The following is a 12,475-nucleotide window of genomic DNA, read 5'->3' on the forward strand; positions in this document are numbered from 1 at the left end:
TGAACCAGCTAGGGAGCTTGAAATTATCTCAACATGACTATTAAATCACAATTCCTGTTCTATAAAAGATCTGAGAAAGCATTACTACAAACTGCATTCATTTTACTGACATAAGCTGCTGGTGTCCTGTCATTCCTGAAGCAAAGATGATATTAAATAAAGAATTAGCTAAAGGTTTCCATTAAATGTGGGTTGAAACTGTGACCATAGACAACATACACTTGTGTGCAAACCACAGAAAGCCACAAAAGGAAAGATTAACAACACATGTGCTCTCTTTACTATCCTATCATAAAATTCTAGCATATCTGTGTATTTAGTTTATATCATCAAGCACCAATAAGAAGTTCATGCCGGGGCAAAGAGACTACGGACTAGGTAGTCTTATTATAATAAAAAGTCTGCTAGCTGGTACCTGAATCAGGGTAGATCATTACATTGAAGAGAAGAAGATATTTTGTTTGTGTCGATGTCCAGTAAATCGCAGTCCAGTATTGTGTATACTATTACGATGATATCTTTCAGTTTGGTTAATAGTGCAACAAAGCAGTACACTTACGGTAATTATATTCTTGATATCAAAAGTCGTTAAATTCCATCTTCTCGCTGCTCTTCCGGAAGTCAGGTCGTCTTCTGGTTCGCCGAGACTGACTGCGGAGAATTTCTCAAGAGGCTAAGAGTGAGTCTCGGCAGACAGACATCGGTCCACGTCCATGATACAAACTTTTTTGTTTGTTTGTTTGTTGTTTTTTATTTAGCAAAATTGACCTTTTCGTAAGTGGTTTTACATCAGTCTCAAACTAATTCAAGTTTTACCATAGTTCTCACTATCTGTATGTGAACAGCTTTGGGACTAGGGATGGTCATCAAGCTGTGCCGAGACCGGAGATAATGCAAATGTTGCGCAAACCAACGCTTATCTCCTTCATTTGAAGCAGGACTGACATGGAGGCTCGGCAAATCCGTGTAAGCATGACAAACACGTGTCGACTGGTCCTAACAAACACTAGCTTCAGGCAACCGCCACAGTGAAGGAGACAAAAATAAGGCTGGCGTCAGTTATGTTAGCACACATGGTCATTATTAGTCCATCTCACTCAACTGTCTATAGTTGCATTCATCAAATTACCGGGTAGTTTCATTTGTGAGTAAATTTGCATTGCATTTTATACATTGTTTATTTTCTTAATATTTCATGGAAACAGGTGAAATTTATAAAATGTATTATTGGTATGAATATGTGATGGGTTATAAACAGCAGTTTGTATGTCTTGTTTGGGTGATATAACTGATAGTGTGCACAAGTAAGCACAGGTCTGCTTGTCAATGTCTTGATAAGGTTATCTGGAGAGACTGTCATGGAGAAACCACCAGGTAATGATAAAGTTACTGAGCCGCAAATAGGTGAGGCCATGCACCCTTCCCTTGCATCTTGTGACAAAGGGATGTGTCAGTGATGTGCACTCAGGACCAACCCATGCCATCATCAATATTTTCTTCACAAATTGCTTTTCTCGACTGTGACTTGTAGCCGGGTGGTTCTCGACTTCAGAAGTGAGTTGCCAGACATGTTTATTTCATCAAACATGTACAGTTTATGTTCGATAATTGTTCTTATTGGTTTTAAACCCTCTAAGCGTGCTTCTTCAGAGTAAGCTATACCCAGATCATCCACCTCCTTCATTGACATCCTCGCATACGCTTCTTTCACTGGTAATTCGTTCGTACTGATGTTTACTGAAGGTATAAAAACTTCCGGTCATGTTTATTTGAGTAATAGATTTGACATAATTTTGTTGTTTCCAAAGACCCTAAAATGAAATCTCAGAATGGACACATCAGACAAAGGTTTCCTAAGAACTTGTATCTCTGTATATATTGCTGTGCCCACACAAGTCACGGACACTTATGGATAACATGTTTATGTATAAAATAGGGGTACGAATACTCATGCACCCACTTAGTGTACTCTATGCACATTTCCGATGAGAGTCAGTATAGTAGCTATACTACATGATCATAAAACGGTAGAGTAGCTATGCTGCAGGATTCAGAACTTGGTATAGTAGCTAGACTGCATGAACCTTTCTGACAACTTCATGCACATTGCTACACGGCTGTTATTTTCCTTTGTGACATTCCATTTCTTTAAAAGAAATTGTCCCATTCGACTTTATTTCATTTCCGGATACCAAGACTGTCGAAAATAAGGAAATGGGGAGGTCGAAATCTTTGCTTCACCAACAATGCTTCCCCAGATGCAGGGTCACTCTTGCAGAATATCAGTGCGTTGACCTTTGGCCTGCTAAGAAATGTCGCAGAATAATGAACATGGATTATTTCCTGAAAAGCCATCTGGCCGTTGCGGAAGAAGATATTTGGTAAAAATTTCCTTCGCAACCCGCCACCCTCCTCCCTCCAAATCCTCCATCTTCCCACAAAGGAGTTGAACTTGAACTAAGGAACGTGAGTCGCCCGGTGGATTGTGTGAAACATCGTCGCCACACTTGAGTGTGTTGGTAGAACTCACACTCATTATGGAATTAGCACAGAGCCTGGGGAGCAGAGCGACTTTTTACCAATCCTGCACGGACGCATCACCACCATCATTTACTTCCTCCTTCCTCATCGTCTCTAAACAACTTTTTATTCGCCTCTAACTTATTTTATTTCCACTCGTTGTTCTAGCTGGCAATGAAACGTGTCGATGCACTTTTTGAGTTCAGTTTTATAAAAATTCATCACCTACATTAAAAACAGCCCATGATGTCAGCAAGCGAAAGTGTGTCCTTCATTGTTTGAGTCCCTGGTTCAGGGTACAGGCGCACTTTGAACTTTGCGACATCGCACTATTAATTTCCTGCTCACTGAGAATGATAAAACAAATAAATCTCTCTCTTCCGCCTTCACTCCCGCCTCTCTTCTTGGCGCTTCCCTCCCTCACCACACACACCCACACCCGTACACACTCACACACACACGCACACACATCGTGAACAATCTCTCATACACGAACGCTACCCTTGCAGAATTTGTCTGGAAACATTTCTAGGTGAATTAGACTGTTGAACTGGCATATTCCGGGTGCAGGGTATATAAATGGCAAGACCCATGCATTGTCTGGAAGTTTCAGTCGCAGATCTTTGGCAGAACGAGGCAAGTGTTTATTCAGGGATGAATCTTGCATGGGTGTGTTTTAAACCTGTAAACTGGAGTTTGTGTACAGGTCCGCTTACACAGAGGTTCATTCGTTCATTCAGTCATTTATTCATTCATTAATACACATTAATGTTCGCATAGATTTGGAGAGAGATAGATGGATAGACAAAGTGTGCTTGTGTGAAACACATTTTTTTTCATGGTCCTTTATCAGGAATAATTTCTTTCGATGTCAATATATTTAACTTCACATAAAGTTAATAGATCTCGTAAAATGTATTATAGAAATGTATATATATATATATGTATTTATATTTATTACAAAAAGAGAGCATTATAACAGAATATTATTCTTATTTCAGTTATCCCGACTGCAGGATACAAAACTTATTTAACAAATCTTTCTTATCTACCTTGCTAGATAGTTGACTTGCTGCATGATTCCTGTGTGCATGTCATCAGGTAAGAATGCAGGACAAATGAAGATATATGAATAGGATATTTGTGTACCTGTATCTAATAGGTGGATATATATATAATCAGGAAGAAATGTGTCATCCGTAAAATGTTTATCCGTTGTCGATAGCCACAGCCTCAATATGGATTTGCAATCGAAGCTCACAACAGCACTGAGGACAATTATGAAGAAGAGATGAGTGTTATTGGAGATGAATTGCTGTTTGGATTTGGTTCCGACCATTTTCTTGGCTGACTGCTGAATGGCACTCAGGAGAACTCGGGTATCGTCACTTCCGCTCATGGTGCTGCTTGCAGGCTGCATGGAGTGCGCACAGCTACGTGAGTTGTCATGACGACACGAATGAACATGTCAATGAACACCTAAATAAAGGATTTTTAAAAAAAAATTAATGCACGCACTACATTTATGTGCACACACACATGCATTTCAAGTTTGCAAGAAACCTAGAAAGTAGACGGCAGGCGCACATACACATGCACACACGTACTCTTGCTGATTGAATATCAACGATTTATCGATAATAGTAATAATATGTAATCTTATTCGACATTTTTTTATGACGAGTGGTATTTGAGCACGTATAATGCTCAAATGAGTTTGTGATGTATGTATGATGTACAGCGAATAATGTAATTCAAAATCTCTTTTTCTCTCGAAAAACTCCTCTGCGCATGACACCCTTCAACCTTCTGGTTGTCGATGCAGTGTCTCTGGACTTCATTCCAAACCCGAGCGAATCACCAAGGTTTCCTGGAAACGGCTTCTTTCATCCTGGCGATATGGTCCGAGTTAAATGCCAGTACAATGCCGCAGAATGTGAAAGTAGGAATCACACCCATCTGGTCATTGTCCCGGAGGGGAAACTCCGATTGACGGACGCTGGCCGAGGCAAATGTTGGACAGAAGTCAAGATTGAGAACATCACTCTCGTGGAAGGAAAAGAATTTATCAGGTGTAGTGACACGGAAGACCAGACACAAGTTAGAAGACGGTCGATTCGTGTTGGTTGTGAGTAGTCACTTATTTTATTTGTTATAACTTCTGCATGAATTTCTCTGTACTGGTTTTATCTTCCATGTATATTTTTTTGGGTGAGGTCAAGAAAGACACCAAGGTGCTATGCATCAGACTATTCTATAACTGTCCTTTGAAACCCATAATCCAATAAGTATTAGAACTACTTACCACTCGTGTATTTACAGTGCATCACCTTACAAAAGTGTGGAAACAGCTAGTGATGGGTCCGTATGATTCACTGTAGCTTGACTATCACAATTCTGAAATAATTTAATTTGCACCAGAAATTTTAAGTGAAGTAGGAATTATTGGAGAAAATGTAAACAAACTTTATGCATTATTATCAAAATGAAAAATGTGCTGCTATCCTGTGTCTCAGATCCTCCGGTACAACCAACAAATCTCACAGTCGAATTTATTCCCCTCGATACGATTCGTCTCTGGCTGGATCCAGTTAAAATAGGAATGGACCTGAATGACAATACAACATTGTGGACTGTGAATTTTATTTGGAGGTAATACCAGTTGTTTATATATATATTTCGCAGAAGAGAAGAAGGTATATATAGGAATTCCCCTATCAGTGTCTCTTTCGTGGGTTAGATGCTAAGACTAGTGGTATGTGAGCTGAGATGTGACTGAGCAGCTGCTGAGAAAGAAGCAAAAAATGTCTCAAATTAAATGTTTTGTTTGAATATTTGCGGAGCACTCAAATCAATTAAAATAGAGGAATGCTGTTTGTGTTTGAGTTATTTCCCATTTTTTAACATAAAATATTTTCTTTAATTTCTTTTAAAAATCTCAATTTGTATGGTTACATCCTGTTGTTTCCTTTGTATTGATGCGGTCCTGCTACAACTCTTTTGACTGAGTGAAGTTTGGCTGTGCAGGGTATATTTCTTGCAGGGTGATATCTTGGACATGCTATTCCTTCTCTGTATACGTGGCACCTGTTTATAGGGCCTGCTACTTGACCTGCTGACTCGGTGTAAACCATCAGTTCCCTTTATTATCTTCTTTGAATCACTTTATGCCGGACTTTTCATGACCTACTTAGGGATGGTCCTAACGAGTGCGGGACAACGAAGACAGAGCAGCTGACCTCTTCCAGCAGTTTCGTCGCCTGCACCTTGAACCTGACGGGTCGTAACAAAGATCACGGGACTTACGTTGGAGACCACGGAGGCAGTGTGTACAAACCTGTCACCTTTAACATCAGCGTCAACAACCTATTTGGACAAGCTCAAGTGGAGGAATCTTTTGACTTGTGTTTTAATGGTAAGTGCACAGGTTATAGAGTGAACACCACTAAGTGTTAAAAGTTTCTTCAATGGTATTGAAATGATTAAGAGGACAATAACAGAAAAAATTATAATGTAATTATGTACATTGTTGATTGTTATTTGAACTTCGAACTAAAGCAAATTTTTGTTTATTTTTTGGCCGCAAACCAGACAACAGAGATATATTGTTGAAATGATATTGTGCTCATGCAGTCAGACCGGGTAAGGTGCAAGGGGCTCGGGTGGTAGAGCGAGGCGAGACCTGGCTTAATCTGACCCTTGACCTACCAGGCGGTATTGACAAGCCAATGCTCCAGTATATGTCCTACGGCAATGACAGCGACCAAATGAGACTGCGCTACACTCTCGACCAAGTCTCGGAGAAGGACGAGAACAGGTTACGGCCCGAGAGACTGGCATTCTACCAGAACTTCGGTTTTTACCGCAACTTGCACGAAGACGAAGAAGCCAGGACGAGGCTCAACTTCAGTCTCCAACTTCCTTTTACTAAAGTAAGAATGTCTCAGACCTGTCTCTTGTTTCACCACCTTTGTCTTTCTCCCTCTCCCCAGCTTCCTCCCCCGTGTCTTTTGGAAAGCGCGCGTATGTTATGCTTGTATATGTAAGTGTTGTGTGGTGTATTCATTTGTGTGTGCGTTGGTCCGCGCATTTGTGTACTTGATTCTTTTACTTTATAGTAAGTTTGACTATACACTACCATGATTACTATTTCTACCTCTACTTTTTTACCTTTGTATACTCACTGTCTTTTCTGCAGTCTCAAATTAAAAACATAATTTTTATCGCAAATTTCAACATTACAGTATGGGCAATGTTTTGTATGGCTGTATGCTTTAGTGTTTAATATTTGTATGTGTGTGCATATGCTTTACACCACCAGGAGGTACCCTGGTCAGACATAAATTCTACTACTCTGCATTTGAGCATATCCGGGTTGTCGCCAAACACCCATTACAGGGTGGAGCTTCGTCTTCTTGCACGCTACCCGGGACCCCTGTTTGAAATGCCGCTTGACGAAACGTTAACATCTGAAAGCGGTCAGTCTCTTGCTTTTTAGTGTTCTTTCTTGTGTCTCTCCTTTCTCACTCTTTCTGCCTATTAGTCTTTAGTCTTGTTTCAAATCTGTAATAAATATTATGTCAATTCATGTCTTCATAACTCATTTGTTTTGTCATTTTGTTTAATTATCACAATTACTAGATTCATTAAAGTCTTTATTGATTCGTCGTTTACAAACTGAGCAAGTATTTTAATTCGATCGAAGTAAGTCGCCACTTCCATCAAGATTGAAAAATCTCATGTCCTGAATGAATTAACTGAGATGTATTCTCGTCTCCTCGGCGCCAAAAATACTAAGGGCATCACTGTTTTCCCCTCACCTGCACCCCAATTTTAGAATACCTGGTAGGGATTTTTATTTGTTCCTTGTGCCATGACAGCCCCAATGGGTTCGGCTTTATTGTCTGATGTCGCTGTACAATGTCTCTCGACCACGTGATTTGTTGCAGTGCCTCTGCAGGCCCCATCACTGAAAGGTGTTAGTCCAAGCTACTGCTTTGGAAAACAAAACTGCATCTCTTGTGTCATTTATTTCCAGGTAATTGTTTACTCTTCCTAATGCCTATAGTGGCAGGTATTTAATTCTGGGGTGTGAACCGCACGTTCTTAATTCGTGGACTAAGGTATCATTTACGCTGATTTTTATTACTTGTTTTTTTCAGGTATGACAACAACTTCGAGAAACATATGGGCGTAGTAAATTGATCGTTCAGCTATAAAGATAAGCATCTTGCTAAATCTGTTTTGTTTTTTTTTTTGTACAGGAAATTCCACGACCGCTGAGGTTTTCAGAGGTCGAACGATATGTTCTGACTGCCACTCTGATTCAGACGACACAAAGCCTTTCTAACGACTCCATTGTCGAAAGAGCGAGCAATATTACCGTTACAGCAGGCGGACAACAAAATGCCATTCTGCTCGATCGCCTTGTCCCTAACGACTTGTACAACATCAGCCTTGTGGCATATACGGCCAAAGGGACGTCACCCACCTCCACTCTCACACTCAACGCCACGCAGCATGAAGGTAGCCTCCCTTAGTAAAATGGCGGCTAAAAGCAAAATGGCGAAGACAAACTGACAGCGATTAGTGCTCAGGCCGCTCGTGTTTCAGTCCCTCTTTTTTTTCAACGACAGCGTCGTTGTTTATTTATTCCTTTATTAAAAATTCGATGTGATGATATTCCTTCGTCTGTCAGGTTCTATCATGCACAAGTATGTATAAAAGCTTCACGACCAAGTTGTCGCTCTGTTTGTGCCCATCACATTTTCCTCCCGTACCGTCCAGTTTGTCTTCCCCCATGCCTTCATTACCTGTTTCAGTGGCTTCTTTAATTCTTCGGGCTTGTACAGCGTAGTTTCTTGTTGTTTGGCATGTCTCCCACAGGAATCGCAGATGTAGACCTCGAAGTTGGCCAGTCACAAGATGGCGGCAGTTCCAGACAGTACCGCGTCTCCTGGCATGACGAGCAGCAGACTGGAGCCGCGGATAATGTCACGTACTTCGTCCACTACTGCTACGTCAACAACGTAGTCAGTGGCCTGTTGTGTAAGGTGAGGCTTCGAATAGAACTCGCTGCAAACAACCGCGAAAGAGAAATGTTAAGACTTTTGAACATGTCTGATTTGTGAGCTGTACGACAAAGTGTGTGCTGCGACCGGACGAACGTTTGACAAAAGTTTTTACATGACTGTTATATACAATATTTGAATGATTAAAAAGAATCTTTAAATAAGGAGTTTACACAAAACCTTTGGGAGAGATATCTTGCTACAACAATTGAGACAGACTTTGTTCTACGTTCTTTGTGAAAGATTGTACTATTACGATGTGGTAAAGAGCTCGTCTTCCTACGATTCTTGGGACAGAGAGTGTATTTAGTGTGCTTTTGTTCTTGCGCTTACATACACACGTACGTGTGTGTGTGTGTGAATATGTGTGTGTATACATGTGTGTGTGTGCACTCGTTGAGATGTGTAGACCAATCTTCTGACACTAATGGCGTCGACCAGCACAAGCTCTGCACACTGACCATTCCCCGTTACCGTGGTAACAGCACAGACCTACAACCCATCTTCTTCGTGTCTAGGGTACAAAACGGACGGTCCAGCGGACTGATCAAGTCCAAGTGGGTGTACAACATGGACGCAGGTAGAACAGGACAGGGGCATTTTACATAGCAAACAAGTGAAATAATTATGACCTCTCCATGCAGTAGTATTTGAAGGCCTTGACTTGTATGCAAGATTATCCCATGATGTGTTTACGGTTTCAAAATTCCTTTTCGTTTGTCAATGAATGAAAGGAAATGACTATATATAACACTGTGCGTTGTTATTAAGCAAAGCATACACGATCAAGCTCAGAGCAATTTTTTCTATGTAAGCAACTCTTAAGAGATCAAATGCAAGCAAGTGTGACGTTAAAATGTAGTTAAATGCAAAATAATTTGATATGGATCTATATGATCACTATCAAATTATGTAATTTTATGGCGACGCTTGTCAGTGTCAAAAAGTTTCAAATGATCATACACAATGCAGCTTTAAAAGATCGTAAACAACGAAATCCCCCCTCTCCCCGAGTTGGTCTTACACAATGTTAAAAGCTTTAATTGAGCACACGAGACGTAAGAATGCTTAATCGTAAATCAGGTAAATAAGAACTGATCAACTGTCATAAGTGTCCTGTGTCACGTGACCAGACCCCGGGCCCGTGGACTGGGTGACAGTGACATCACTTCCTGAAACGTTTAGACTACAGGTGGATTTTGCACCGACCAGGGAAGCGAATTCCGACACTCCGGTATATGGCCGTCCGTCCGGGTACATCATCGCATGGACAGAGAACGGTTCTTGTGATACCCGTTGTCAAGCTCTGCGAACTGGTACGTCACGAGCCACAGAGACGAACGTCACGTGTGAAAGACGTGAGAGCGCGTGCTTCTTTCTGTCTATCGCCACTAACGAACTACATCCCATTGTTCTTATATCAATTACACGTTCAGAGCTGTGGAATGTGCTAAAAAAAAAAAAACACCCGACTTTCGTGGTGTTTTTAAAGTTAAGATATTAACGATGAGTCCTCGCTTATTTAAATTGACAACTTTGATGCTATTTGTAATAAGTTGTCATGAAGCTGAACGCATTCGGGCACGTTCTGTGTCTCTTTCTCTGATCCTTGACATGACTTAGTTCCATTTGCAGCACCGCCCAACCAAATGATGAAGCTACCATCATACACGGTAAGACCGTTTACCCTGATGGACCTTTCACCTTCAACTTCCTACTGCGTTGGAGTCAAGGCCTTGAAAGGAGAAAATAGCAGCACGTGGACATGTTCTACTAGTTCCACAGGCGGTGGGTTTTTCGAACAATAAATACTCAATAGCATAAAGAATTTGAAAAAATCTTTTAAGTGCAATGTAATAAGTCAGCAGAGGCTTTGAAGAACATTAAAATGGATTTGTTTGTGTGTGTGCCTGCCATTTCTAGAATCCTTGATTGCCATGTCGCATTTTAAGAATTCGTTCTTTCATGATTACGAGGCAAGGATTTTCTCGACTGCACGTTCTATGTGGTGCAACTATTTTATTGCCTCATTGTGCAGGAGAGCCACACGAGTTCAATAAAGCTGTCGCCATCTCGGCATCATTGGCCTCATTTGTCTTGCTGTGTGGCCTGTAAGTTCTGTTCGCTTACTTAGAGCATGCTCTATGGAGTGTGAGTATGCGCTGTACAAATTGTGTGTGTGTGAGTGTGTGTGTGTGTTATCACTGAATGGAATAAATTGAGCATAAAATTGGATTGACATTGAAGCTGTATTGGTTATCTTTCGTTGACTTATATAAGAAATCTTAAAGTTATCTGCTTATTAATACATTATAACACTGAAAATGTTTATAGGCTTGTCATATGCACTTTTTCAATTTTTTTCTTACATCAAAGGGTTTGCATCCTTCATTATTGCAACACTCAGGTCAACATGAAAAAAGCCAAGCTGAAGTATACTGTGACTGACCTTCCTAGACCTAAGGTCAGTCGACTATTAATATGCGGGTGCGTTGTGTGCGTGCGTGTACGTGTGTGTGTGTTTATCGCAAACCACGACTTGCAAATTTTTTTAAAGCGATGATAAATGGATTTCGTTTTCATGTGCAGACCACCTCATATCAGCTACCGGATTTGGCGATGGGTGAGTCGGTAATCAGTCTAAATCAAAATAAATCAACGAAAAACTAAACAAATAAAAATTACCCCTCTCTCCCACAATTAGGTGGGAGAATGGGTGGATGGCAAACAATAGCGCAACTCTCGGCAAGTCTTAAAAAAAAACTAGGTTTGTAAAACTGTTTGCAGCAAACACAATATCTAACAGCAAAAATTAGTTATTCTTAAAGGAGCTCAACACTAAATAATTTCTTTTCTCTTCTGACAGCTTCCTTTACTGTAGCCTCAGCAGAAACGGGTAGGCAGGGTGGACACAGACTTGCCAGCTGCACCGCTTCTTCAACAGACAGCACCTGTGGGCGTACATGTCGTCCGAGCAGAAATGTCACATCTACGGCGCCGTGGAGAGCAAAGAAACCAGTGAAAGGGAGGGGGAACGATTCTACTGCAAGATCCACGGCAAAGACAGTGACGTGTGCGAGGAACGGGACGCCACAACAGGTGCAGGGAAAGACGTCACGGAAGCCGTTAGGGGAATGGATGTGAGCGAGGTCACGAGGGAACATGAACCCCAGGACAGCTTCAGCTACGACGCCAATGACGTGGTAGAAAGTGACGTCTGCGAAGAATGCTGTGGTGTCGTGGGACGCTACGTCACAGAAGACGCCTAGCGATGACGGAAGTGACGTTACGGAGGACAAGCCACGTTCATTGGAACAACGTGACAGACGACGAGGAAGAAAGTGACATCAGTGACGAAGCCAGTACTGCCGCAGAAAGATACGTCACTAACGCTTCGTGGACCTATCCTTTCATTGCCGCGCTGGCATCGGACTCGCAGACAGACTCCTTGAGGCGGTTGCGACCTTTACCGTGTTCAGGGGAAGACAACCTGGCCTTTGGCAACTTTCAAGCAACGGATTCCATCGGTGGGACTCGAACGTTTAGGCACCGACACTCGAGACCAGAACAGGGATTGTTCTCCAGACAACAAGACAGTGTCTCTGTTGACGGAATGTAACTCATGTGAATCGACAGCCTTCATGCCGGAAGTTGCTTTTTCGCCTGCAGCCAAGAAACCAAATGTGCCTTTACATATTATCCAGATTTTGCAAGGCCATTTTAACAGCTCTGACCATTATGTTCACATTTCGGAACTTCAGCGGGAGGAACCTTTAGAAAGTTGATGCTGTCCTACACGATCTCAAAACTTTCACAACTTTTGGAGTTTCTCCAGCAGTCCTTCACACAAAATGCATTGTTTCTGGGTCTTGTTCGTTGTGTCA

At 41.5% G+C, this 12,475-nt stretch overlaps 1 protein-coding gene across 3 annotated transcripts; it reads left to right on the plus strand.

Moving 5' to 3' along the window:
• Positions 1–845: 845 nt before the first annotated feature.
• LOC112573446 lies at positions 846–12,407 on the plus strand. Of its 3 annotated transcripts, XR_003101222.1 has the most exons (18): positions 846–966; positions 1,340–1,554; positions 3,746–3,957; positions 4,346–4,648; positions 5,037–5,172; positions 5,715–5,935; positions 6,154–6,452; positions 6,842–6,998; positions 7,470–7,558; positions 7,785–8,046; positions 8,407–8,573; positions 9,001–9,171; positions 9,725–9,907; positions 10,227–10,379; positions 10,630–10,702; positions 10,968–11,055; positions 11,181–11,214; positions 11,458–12,407. XR_003101222.1 is itself a non-coding variant. In XM_025253829.1 (12 exons), the coding sequence occupies exons 3-12, from the start codon at positions 3,879–3,881 to the stop codon at positions 9,049–9,051; spliced, it is 1,764 nt and encodes a 587-aa protein (XP_025109614.1). In that variant the 5' UTR covers positions 846–966; positions 1,340–1,554; positions 3,746–3,878; the 3' UTR covers positions 9,052–9,558. The 3 variants fall into 3 exon arrangements, 1 of the variants encoding a protein (XP_025109614.1); XR_003101223.1 differs by lacking the exon at positions 846–966 and having other exon boundaries at positions 1,326–1,554; XM_025253829.1 differs by lacking the exons at positions 9,725–9,907; positions 10,227–10,379; positions 10,630–10,702; ... (1 more) ...; positions 11,181–11,214; positions 11,458–12,407 and having other exon boundaries at positions 9,001–9,558.
• The last annotated feature ends 68 nt before the right edge of the window (positions 12,408–12,475 follow it).

This window comes from Pomacea canaliculata, linkage group LG10, assembly GCF_003073045.1.
Source record: "Pomacea canaliculata isolate SZHN2017 linkage group LG10, ASM307304v1, whole genome shotgun sequence".
Classification (NCBI taxonomy): domain Eukaryota; kingdom Metazoa; phylum Mollusca; class Gastropoda; order Architaenioglossa; family Ampullariidae; genus Pomacea; species Pomacea canaliculata.